The 12,068-nt window shown below is 32.7% G+C and overlaps 1 protein-coding gene across 1 annotated transcript in view; it reads left to right on the forward strand.

Annotated features, from left to right (window-relative positions):
• The window catches only part of PCLO (piccolo presynaptic cytomatrix protein), a 375,834-nt gene that overhangs the window by 185,226 nt on the left and 178,540 nt on the right, over positions 1 to 12,068 (forward strand). Inside the window, exon 4 of the mRNA XM_068973161.1 lies at positions 5,294 to 6,022. Within this exon, the coding sequence (XP_068829262.1) occupies positions 5,294 to 6,022 (729 nt within the window). The remainder of the gene's footprint in view (positions 1 to 5,293; positions 6,023 to 12,068) is intronic.

Raw genomic sequence — 12,068 nt, forward strand, 5'->3', positions numbered from 1 at the left:
TTTTTGTTGTGGACTCAGAAGCTTCATGGCAGACAGGAAACTCAATGGCATTATAGTAGCAATTCCCTTGATTACTTGGTTTTCCTTTACAGAATTTTAAGTGGGGTCACTCAGGATCTACTTAAACACTTCTATTGACAAAAAGTTTATGAGTTTCTGAATCAATCTAGTTGATTCTTTAATGAAAAATTCATATTAAGATAATATTTCTCTGACACAAATATGATTGCTTATGTAGATTTTGGGACCATCACTTCTCTACCATTTAGAGTCTAATATCAGACGTTCAACCTGCTGCAGGTCTTATTATCATGCTTCAGAAAAAACACTTAGAAAAATAAATAGGCAAGCCTGAAGTTCTGAGATTTTCCTTAATGGTATTGTTGCTATAGTTACAGCTGAAATGTTATATAAAGCAAATTGCTTATTGATAGAAAAATGCTGAGTAGCACAGCAGAATCCCTTTTTTGGGTAAAACTACACTCATTTCCTACTCTCCTCTTAAGATTAAATGGTTTTTTAGAGTGTTGTTTTGAAGCCCTGATGATTTTATGTTAAAATAAATGTATTTTATTAATGTGTACTAGTTGGCAAATGGATATATTTTAATACATTGTAATAAAAATGGGGTTATTTTTCATATACTTTATCAGAATTGTTCCTATTTGGATGTGAATTTTGATATCCTGGATATTAACATTAAGGCACTAAAAAAATGTGATTGGTTTCATAGTATAAATATATATAAATGACATATAAATACATCCTTCTGAATTTAATATACTTAATTATAATATAGATGAAATATAAACTTGCATTATATTTATGCTATTAGAAGATACATAAAGTATACTAAAAATAAAACATATTTTTAAAACACAGGAATCCAAATGGAAACGGTCTGAGAGCATCCATAATAATGACTAGTAAGTTTTTAAAAAGCCTCCATAGGATCTATTTGTTCTATTTTTCTATGTAATAGACTCAGTAATATAATAGAAATGCCTTCAATTTATACACATATATAATATGCAATGCATCATATTATTTATAATATACATTTTCTGATTGTCTCACTGTCTTTCTAAGGAAATAGCACAGAGATAAAACCACAACATTTGCTATTTAACCTTTAGGAAAATATGATTAGGCATGTGTGTCACAACTGTAACTATTATAGAAAGAGTTAATTCTGTGTCTGGCAAAATCTTTCCAGCTATTAAAAGTCATATGTGACAGTGAGATATTATGAATTTTAATATAATTTTAGAAATCTTGCTTAATTCTTCAGATTGCTACTGAACTTGAAACATTATGAGTATTAAATAATGTTGTGTCTAATAATATGTGTCTATTGAGAAACTAAAGATTGTAGGTATGTATTTTTGAACCCAGAAAATTAATACTTCTTAATTAGGTTGCTGAATACAGTGATTTTAAAAAAGTCTTTGGGATTATTTGTGATAAAAAAGCAAAAAAGAAATGTGAAAAACAGATTTTTACATTTTCTTATGTGGTTGTAGAGTATTTTTCCAATTTTTTCTGTAAAGAAAATTCTTCTGGTAATTGTGTTTATATTTAATGATGATTGAATAATGATGACCTGTATTGTCCTAAATGAATTTTCTTGTGAAAATAAGTTTTACTCATTTTCTTCTTTGTCAGAATTTGATGGCTTTTGCTTTTCTCATTTCTAGTTCGGATTTTACCCTAATCTCTGCCTTTTCCTATCTTTTCTTTTAATAAACAAAATTTAAATTTACATGTTTAAAGAAATATATAATTTTTGATGCAACTAATAGTGTCTTTTCTTTTCAATCCTTTATTGAATTTATAACTTCCTCTGCTTGCTGAATTTGTTGGTATTCTAATTTGGGTTCTAAGGGCTTTCCTGGTGGCTCAGAGGTAAAGAATCTGCCTGCCACTGCACGAGAGATGGGTTCAATCCCCAGATTGGGAAGATCCCCTGGCAAAGGAAATTGCAACTCACACCAGTATTCATGCCTGGGAAATCCCATGGATAGAGAAGCCTGGTGGACTATAGTCCATGGGGTCGCAAAGATTGACACAACTTAGCAACTAAACAACAATCTGAGTTCTAGGGCTGCAGAAAGAAGAGACACACATGTGAGACCACCCGTTCAATATTTCTAACTGGTGAAAAATTACTCTGTGTGATTTATAATTTATCAAATTCCTTATGTTGTTAATGAATTCACCAGATAATCCTTTTAAACCATAGTATCTTTTCCATCTTCCTTAGTTTTTTCCCCTGCATATTTATACTTACATTTAACCCATAGCTTCTTTCTTCTACTTGAGTGTGAGTTCATGATTGAATAAGCCTTGCACATATAATTTCCCCAGGATATATGTACTCCCTAGATAAAAATAGACTGAATATCTACAGAATAGATATGTAAGTGAATGCTCTTGTCATAATTATTTGACATAATACTAGCATCAGTTTCCGAATTAATTTTGGTGACAAAGTGTAAGTTAAAAAATGAGCTTGGCCTTATGATATTCTTCAAAATGCAAATCAGTCATGTAACCAAGAGAACAAATGTGGCAACATCATGTTAAAATTAATTACCGACAGTAACAATTAAAGATACTGGGTTTAGGGAATTCCCTTACAGTCCAGTGGCTAGCATTCCATGCTTTTACTGCAGAAGGCCCAAGTTCAAGCCTTGGTCAGGGAACAAGACCTCACAAGCTGCATGAACAGGCCAAAAAACAAAAAAGATACTAGGTTTAACTGAATCGGGATGGGAATTTGAGCAAAACAGAGATTTGAAACAGCCAATGAGGCTCCCAACATAGGTCATTTTTCTCTTAGACTAGTGCTATTGCCTTCTCTTTGCCTGTGATTTTAGTAGGGGTGGGTTATCACTGCTTATAGGTTTAGCAAACATTTTAAATCAGGAAAATGAAGTGTTTATGTGACATAGTAGATTAAATTAATGTAACCCTTTATCCTCTTACCTAAATTTTCAAATGTGTGAAAACAATGAGTATACTACCTTGAAATAATCACTCTATTTTCTCAACAGATTTTCCTTTTAATGAGAGCTGTGTACCATTTTGGTATCACATGCTGTTAATATAACTAGCAAGAGATGACAACTTTGTAAGAATAATTTGTCCCTAAAACTCAGATAAAGTATTCATGCTTTTATAATTGATAAGAATTTCCAAATATTTATTTCTGGAATGTTAAAAACTTGGTAACTTATTTACATTTGGACCTGCCCTGACAGGAATGCATAGCACACACCTGCATTTGGCATTTAGAATCCATATGACAATGTTTTGTCATGGTACACAATGGTACAGATATTTGTGCCTATTTTTGTTTTTTAAAGTGTCAGTTTCTGAATGAAAATATTGTAAGATATGACCCCACCAAGGAGCAGTTTTTAAAACCACAGCACTGATTAAGATTGATTTTCTGTTGACATTATGGAAGTATCTCCTCTAGGGACTCTTCAACACAACAGCTGGAACTTTTAGAATTAGACATAAGGATCAAATCAGTTTCTTTCTTAAGACTTTGTATAAAGTTACTATATAGAGAAGCCACAAGTCACTTTATTGCTGCTTAGAGTTGAAATTAAGAAAGAAATTGGTACTGGATGATCATAACACACAAAGTAAAGTGACCCATAATACATACTAATGTTTTATAGACAGCATTTTATCTGAAATTAAATAACTGACTCAGGTCCTTACTGTTTTAGATAATCAAGTAAGAATTATAACAACTTACAAGTTGTAAAACAGTCATTATTATTAAGCAACATTTTTGTTTCTTCAAAGAAATTGAAAACTGAAGAATCTTAGTTGTCTAGTAATATTCTAGGACAATAAGTGATTTTTGTCTCTAAATAATTGAAGTGATGCTACTGGAAAGAATGATCCAATATGAAGAGCAATTTGAAATTACCTCTCAGAAAACAGTACAACATACAATCACAATATTGTTTGCATGACTCTCCACCTGTGTACTTTAAAGGATAGGCATTCATTAAATGGTAACAGTTAGAAGCTACATGTATAACCTTAATTTCTTACATTTTAATAGGTATAATGTAAGAAAAAGCACACCATACATCAATAAGGAGGAAATTCTGCAACATTATCAGTCTAGCAATCTCTCTCCCATGTGATCATTTATGTGTTATGAGAGGATACTTCTCAGTCTTTAGTTTGCAAAAGAATTCACCAACAGGTTATTTAAAAGGCAGATTCTCCTTCTCCTGTCCCATGTTTCTGCTAAAAGTATATTGGTAAAGTTACTAAAATTTGTATGAGTAAGGACTACTTCAGGAGATTTGGCTCTGGTGGCCCATGGATTCCACTTAGGAACAGAAGTAGTATAAAGAACTATGTTAGTCAGCAATTGAGAAAACTGGGGGAAAAGATATCAAACAGTTTTAATTTGTGAATGCTTCTTGACACAGTTGCATAAAAAATGTGATTATTATTTAAAATAACATTTTTTTAATCTTAAAACAGATGGAGAATTATATACAAGTGATTTTTGAAACTTCTACATGTGCCTTGTCATCTGCTTTGGTAGACAGAATTACAATTGATCCAAAACCAAAGATAGGAGATTACAGCCTAAGTCTTTTAAAACTTACTATTAATTGGCTGTGAAAAGAAAACTACTGTAATTTAATAGTTTTCAAAAAAAATTATGATAGGAACACTAATTTTGAAGGTATGAGGCTTAAAAATATTTGTGTTTAGAACAAATGCAGATTTTTATTTTAACCAAAAAAACGATATTTCCCTAGTCTGTCTTTGATGCGGGCTTCCCTAGTGCCTCAGTGGTAAAGAATCCACCTGCAATGCAAGAGACCTGGGTTCAGTCCCTGGGGTATTTGATCCCTGGGTCGGGAAGATCCCCTGGAGAAGGAAATGGCACTCCACTCCAGTATTCTTGCCTAGGAAATCCCATGGAGCCTAGAAGGCTATGGTCCATGAGCTTGCAAAAGAGTCAGTTAGGACTTAGCAACTAAATATCTTTGATACATTTTTTATTTTCTTTTTATGATGAGGCCAATTAGATGCTAATCCCTAAGGATTCTCCCTATTCTTTAGATTTCAGGCAGTCTTTTTGCAATGTTCTTTTAAAAGTCAGTTCTATTGATCCAGAAAACAATGACATACCTTCTCCATATATAAAAAAGCAGCCAGAAATTGTCAAGTGGTCATCTTGGTAAATGTGCCAAAACAGATGTATTATAATATAGTTAATCTTTTAATTTTATTTTATTTACAGATTCAAGAATGGCTTTGTTTAAATTGCCAAACCCAGAGAGCAATATCAGGACAGCTGGGAGACATGGGCAAAATGCCACCTACACAGGCAGGACCAAAAGCCTCTCCTATGCCTGTCCCTATGGAACAACCATTTCAGGAAACAGCAATGCCTGCCCCAGTAAAAGTGAAAAAGAAGGAACAAGAAGAAAAACCAGAAGCAGAAAAAACCATTTCAGAAAAGGTAAAAGAAACGCCTTCAGGTGAAAAAAGTACCCCTAAGGAAACCATAGATCAAATCCGAGAGGAGAGTAAAGACAAAACTTCAGCCCCTCAAGAAAAAAAGTCACCCCCTGAAGACAAAAAGCCACCTTCTGAAGACAAAAAGCCACTCCCTGAAGAAGAAAAGCCACCTCTTGAAGAAAAAAAACCAATCCTTAAAGATAAAAAGCCGGCTCTTGAAGACAAAAAGTTCGCCCCAGCAACAAAAGCATCGGTTCTAGAGGAAGAACAGAAACGTGACTTACTTAAAACTCAAGTACAAATTGCTGAAGTAAAATCTGAAGGCAGAGTGCCTCCGGAAGCAGTGGAAGAAAAGAAACAACCGCGGATGGAGATGGAAGATTTACCAGCCAGCGCACCTCGGCGTTTGCCTAAAGAAGATGATGGGATGACTCAAAAAATAAAAGTACAGCCACAGGCACCATGCGTGGCAAAGCCTGATCAGACGGAATCTGGAAAGGAAAAAACAGTAAGTTATGTTTCTTACCTCATTTTGCAGTTTTACACCTGCAATTTACTAATGTCTACCTAAATGTACACCAAATGCTTAATGGTAATTTTGTAAGTAAAAGCTTTCAATTAGTAGCATTTTCAAAAAGAGTCAGTAGCATTCAGAAAAAAAAATACTAACATGAAGTCAGTATCCCCCTTTCACACGAAATAATGTTTGTCTTGAAATTTTTATTTACTTAGCCACTTGGTTAAGCGAGACTCAACAAATTTCTTCTCACTTGAAAATCTTTTAAGATGTGTTCAACCATAAAATTATTAAATAATTGTGATTTTTTAAAAAAGTACAGCCAAAATTCAGAAGAAACATTTTTTAGTTAATTTAGTATTGTGTGTATGCAATATAATGTATTTTGTTCAGAGTTTTATTCAGTTTGTTTAATATTGAAGGTTTATTTGTAATCCAAGCATAATCTGGAATATATATTATTCTTTATATATTCTTCTTTTTCATTTTCTTTAATGGAAACTTTTAAGGGTTAATAGCCCATCCTAACCCAGTTTAGTTGTTTTGTTTATAGTTTTAACACATGGTTACTAATTCATCTCTGGCATATGGTACATCACTCATAAAATAAATCCTGGTCTTCCTTTGTTATTAATTCGTAAGTTTATCAGAGCTAGAGAAAACAGATGCCTGTGTATTCTCATTCTAATAGCTAGCTCTAACTCCCCCCACCCCCACCCACTGTTTCTCCTAGCTAACTACTTTGCAGAAATAGATTCTTTTTACTATTTCTTTTTTCGTGAAGCTGTCCTTGGCTCTCATGACTCTTCCCTTTTTGTTCTCTTTTTTGTCTTTCTGATGGCACTTTATGAGTTCTACTTTGACTATCTCGCTGACTTTCTCTTTTGCCATCTCTATGTGATGAGGATTTTCTTTGAATTCTGTCTTCTTTCCTCTCAGGGGAGCCACATGAACATTTATTTCCTATTTCCTAAATCTTGTTGTGTACCATCTGTCTCCCTTGAGTGTTGGACCTGCCTTTTCAAGTACTGAGTAGATCATTTCACTTCAGAAGCTCATCGAAAAGTGGGACTCAGTGTGTTCAAATCATATCCAACTCTCTGTAGAAGCAGTTCCTGGTAATGGCTTCATCATTCATCATGTCTTTAATCTGCCAGTCGCTAATCTTCAGGGTAGTCTGAGGTTTCTTCTTACACACTGGGCTCTCCACATCATGCTTCTGTCTCTTAGATCCTCTTCCTAAGGACAATATCCTACTTATGGCCTTCATAATCTTATATCGGTGACTTGAGGAATATAATTACTAGTCAATAGGCTTCTATTTTTCCTTTCTCTAGTATATAATTATCAAGTAATTGTTCTCCAGAGTTCCAACAGTATAACTCTGTCACTCAGTATTTCTAATGATTCTCTATTTGGTTTTAATTTAAACAAGAAGCATCCAAATATTTTGTTGATGCTACTTTTTATTTTAGAAATTCATCACTTTTAATCATCTCTACTTTTCTTTAACAACCTCAGTATGTGTATACTTATTTGTAAATTAAACCTGTGCACTATATTTTCAATATGCATATTCACAAAAATATAAAAATTAAGCTAAATCACCATTTTTATTATGTTTATTTAAATATAGATACACTTGATCATAGTGAAGTATAATTAATAATAATATTTTAGAGAGTGTTGACTGTGCTTTGATGTTTGAAAATCTTGTAAGATGTTTTAATAAGAGTTCTTCGAAATTCAGCTTCTAAGTTGTTTATTTTGATATTTTGACATTTAGTGTTGATGACTCTCTAAAATAAAAAAGATAGTCCACAGAATATATCAGAAATGAAAGAAATGTATTAAAGACAGTACTTTCCAAATCTTGCTACCTGTTTTCTCGGTTTGGAATTGAAAACTATTTTTTTAAGTTGTGGAATTTCCATAAATAAATGTTAATCTAACTTGATACCAGTTATTTATTCCTGTTATCACAAAATGTGGTGTTCTAAAATGGTTTTTTTTTTTAGCAAATGGGTTGAAAACCCACTGGAATTCTTTATCTACAAAGTTTATAAACAGATTAAAATATTCTGTCTAAAGTTTGTTTGAAAAGGCAAACATGACAACTTTTTTAAATGATATGTCATTTTATCTAGCATAATCACATGATGCTTTCCAGTTATCCATCTTCAAAGGATTGTGTACACGTCATGATTCTCTTGAAGAGACAGCTTGTGTTTATTTTTTTTTCCCCATATACTTTCTAGTTATCATACTGATATTCAGAGTTTACTTTCTTCCTAAACATATAATATGTAGCATATTACTAATCACCATTTGTCAGCACCAAAACATGCAACCACTTTGGGGTTCTACTTTTGTCAAAAAAATAAATAAATAAATCTTCACAATCTACAACTTTTAAAATTAATTTCTCATGAGATAATCAGCAAACCTCTATGGATAAAATAAATTCTTAGTTATTATTTATCTCAGTACAAAATATTAAAGATATTACTCAAAATATAAAGGTCTCATTACACTATGTATCACATCTGTAAAATCCTGAGGTTCTCTGGAATACTGGCTTACTTGTAAAAGATGCAGTAAATGAGTTTTGCATGCACTGCTATCTCTGTAACCCTATCTTTTTTTTGTAAATTAATTTATTTATTTTAATTGGAGGCTAATTACTTTACAGTATTGTAGTGGTTTTTGCCATACATTCACATGAATCAGCCATGGGTGTACATGTGTCCCCTATCCTGAACTTTAAAAATAATTCCAGAGTAGCATTGAAACATATACATTACTATATGTAAAATAGATAACCAGTGAAAATTTGCTGTGTGACACAAGGAGCTCAACCTAGTTCTCTATGACAACCTAGCGGGCTGGGATGGAGTGGAAAGTGAGAGGGGAGTTCAGGATGGAGAGGACCTATGTTTAGCTATGGCTGACTCATGTTGACGTAGGGCAGAAACCAGCACAACATTGTAAAGTAATTATCCTCCAATTAAATAAATTAAAAATAATAACAATTCCAGTCAAAAGAACCACTCCTCAGAATTTAACATAGTTTTTTTTTTCATTAATATAGATACACCTTTTAAAACAAATCACTCAGTACTGAACCACTTTGTAGCTCACAGTAGTAATATTTTACTATTGAAACAGAAATAATGAATATTATAAACTGAGCATGTTAGAAACATCCACACTTTGATTTTGTTGCCAAACCTTTTGCTATTTACTTGATCCTAATAATTTTCCCCAAACCTTCTGCAGTTATTTCTTTCTTCTTTGCAGTGATACTGGCTAACAAACAAATGCAGTTTGATTTGTCACCATATTATTTTCTATGTATTACTTCAGCCATATTTCCATGGCAGAAAAATCAAGTTTCCCCAAGTGTTACATGATTATTTTGTCTTTTCCTATTCAATAAGACAGCAGCTCAAAAGAAGATTTTACGTGTTTATTTCAACTTGTTGAATATTTATTAAGTACTGGAATGTTTATTTGCCAAAAATATTAGACATCTGTGATAGTGTTATAGGATCATTTGCTGAAATTAGCCAGCACATGATGTGTTGAAGCAAGATTTGTTAATAGCAATAGCATATGCAATATAGATATCAAATAGTTTTCCTAGTTATGGAACATTTTTGACTAACTCTGTGTCAGATCTGATTTAACTTGATTTTCACAGCTTTTACCTTGACATGTTGCTGATGAAAAACTAATAACAATATGAAGAGTGTCAGCTTCTTTATAAATATGCTTTTGTGTTTCTAACGTTATTAACATTATCTTTAACACATGATTTTTTTGTGAGAATATCTTGTCTACCACTTACCTATTACAGGAACATTGGTTTGCTTGAAATTAGGTAATAAAAACTACAACTGAACAATAAGCTTCAATTTAAAGGTGAGCAAATAAAGTAACTGCCTTGCTATGAATTTTTACAGTATAACTCCCAGTTTTCTCCCAGGATTCTTCAGAGAACATATGACCAACTGACATAAGAAATCAAAGAATGCTGGTGTCAATCTATTTATTAAACATTTATAAAATATGATTTCTATTTGGGGTTTAAAAAGACACTAAAAATCCTATGTATTTACTTCCTAAAAGTATTTACATTTTGCATACCTGGACTCGACTGAGAACTTCTGCCTAAATACTTAAGTTGGCTTTCCCAGCCCTTTGGACTGTGGCTCCACTCTAACTTGAAAGCAACCTAGTATTCCCCCATCAATGAGAGGTTGAAAAACAGGCAAGAATGCCTTTGTGTGAATCCCAGAGGTGGCTTGTGCCATCTTCCTTCTGAACCTGAATTCAGTTCTTCTCTGTGCACTGGTGCTGTTTTCCTATCAGAAAAATCCCACCGAGACCTCTCCCTTGTGTCAGTCACTTCTCCTACTGTTCAGACACTCTATAATGATTACTTTTAAATTGCTTTTTATTTTAGATCATCATAATAGTCAATTTATCTCTCACTATGTTCTGAGCACTGTCTTAGGTGCCTTATCACTTAGTCCATATAACTATTGATGAGTTAAATATTTTATCTGTTTTAAAGAGGAGGAAACTAAATTTGTTATGCTGAAGATCACAGGGCTGAGAAGCAGCAAAGCTAAGATTATAGTCCAGTTCTGCTTATAAAGCCTGGGCTTCTAAACACTCTACATAATGCTGCCTCCCCATGACACTTCTAGCACACTGCTTTTTCATTATTATAATTATTCAACTCCCTTAGCACTTCCCATTCTAATCTCAGCCACTTTGTATATACTTTTTTACTTCGTTTAGATGTTGACATTATGTTTTATTCATTTGTCATGTGCGTCATTCATATTGTTACAGTTTGTTGTTTGCATTTCTTTATTGCCCCATCATTTTGTCTCTCCACTCATTCCTGTCTTTCAAAATGTGTTAGTCGAATGGAGTTAAAATGTATCCTGAAATATAATAAATAATTTGAAAGGTATATTCTTCTTTGTTTTTTTTTAGTTTAACATTTAAAAATTATGTGTTACACTGAAACAGAATACTGCTTGTCTGCATTTGATATATTACATTGAAAAGTTACAGCTCTCTTGATTTAAAAAAAGACAAAATTCAAACATCCTTTAGCATAAACTTTTATTTCTAGTTAAAATGACCCAGAAGTTAGTATTTAAGTTATATATAGCCATGGTATATAAAGACAGCATAATTGTATAGGATGGAAAATGATGAGGTTTTCTGCAGCAAAAAGGATTCCCATGTATGTGGGACTATCTAATTTTCTCTCCAAGTCCAGTAAATTTGTGGATTTAATTTTGTTTACACTGTTCAGAATATTCAGACTAGCAATCCATTTTGGCAAAACATTGTATAACTGATTAAAGATTATTCATCTGTTGTTTTCCTTTGGCCTGTTAAACTTAAATAACTTGGAGGACATTAAGCAAAAACATAATATTGCTTCCTTTCTTTGTACAGTCTTATATTTAACCAAGAATTCAGTTCATAACTCCAATAAAAGGTTTTTTACCTTCCATTTGCCTTTGACATGGAAGCCTAAGAGTTTAACATCTTTGAAAGGGCAGAACTAAGTTTGGCAGGACAAAAATGTCTTGATACTAGAGAAGGCCTCAAGATAGGATGCCATGGGAAGGTTTCAAGGGATTCTGAATTCTTTACTGCCTCTCTCTGACCAGTCTTCAAGTCAATAAAGGGCAGTGGAATACTGAAAGGAAAAGTAGTCTGCACTTTCTGCTTTGGGTTAGTAAGAAAATATGAATCTTCATTTCTTAAAATTTTGAATAGTTGTTTCATATACAAAGACTACAAAGACTCAAGTACAGAATTCTATACATGGAGAAAAAGTGCAACATATACAAAAAAATAAAACAGTGAAATAGAGTCTAATGCTAAACGTACTTAGAAAAATACAGTGAAAATGTGTTCCTCAGGGAACTGAAAAATAACATTGCAATTTTCTTTTAAAAAGTGTGCTTAAATTATGAACACTTAACTTCCTTCCCACTAACTT

This window comes from Capricornis sumatraensis, chromosome 5 (genome assembly GCF_032405125.1).
Source record: "Capricornis sumatraensis isolate serow.1 chromosome 5, serow.2, whole genome shotgun sequence".
Classification (NCBI taxonomy): Eukaryota; Metazoa; Chordata; class Mammalia; order Artiodactyla; family Bovidae; genus Capricornis; species Capricornis sumatraensis.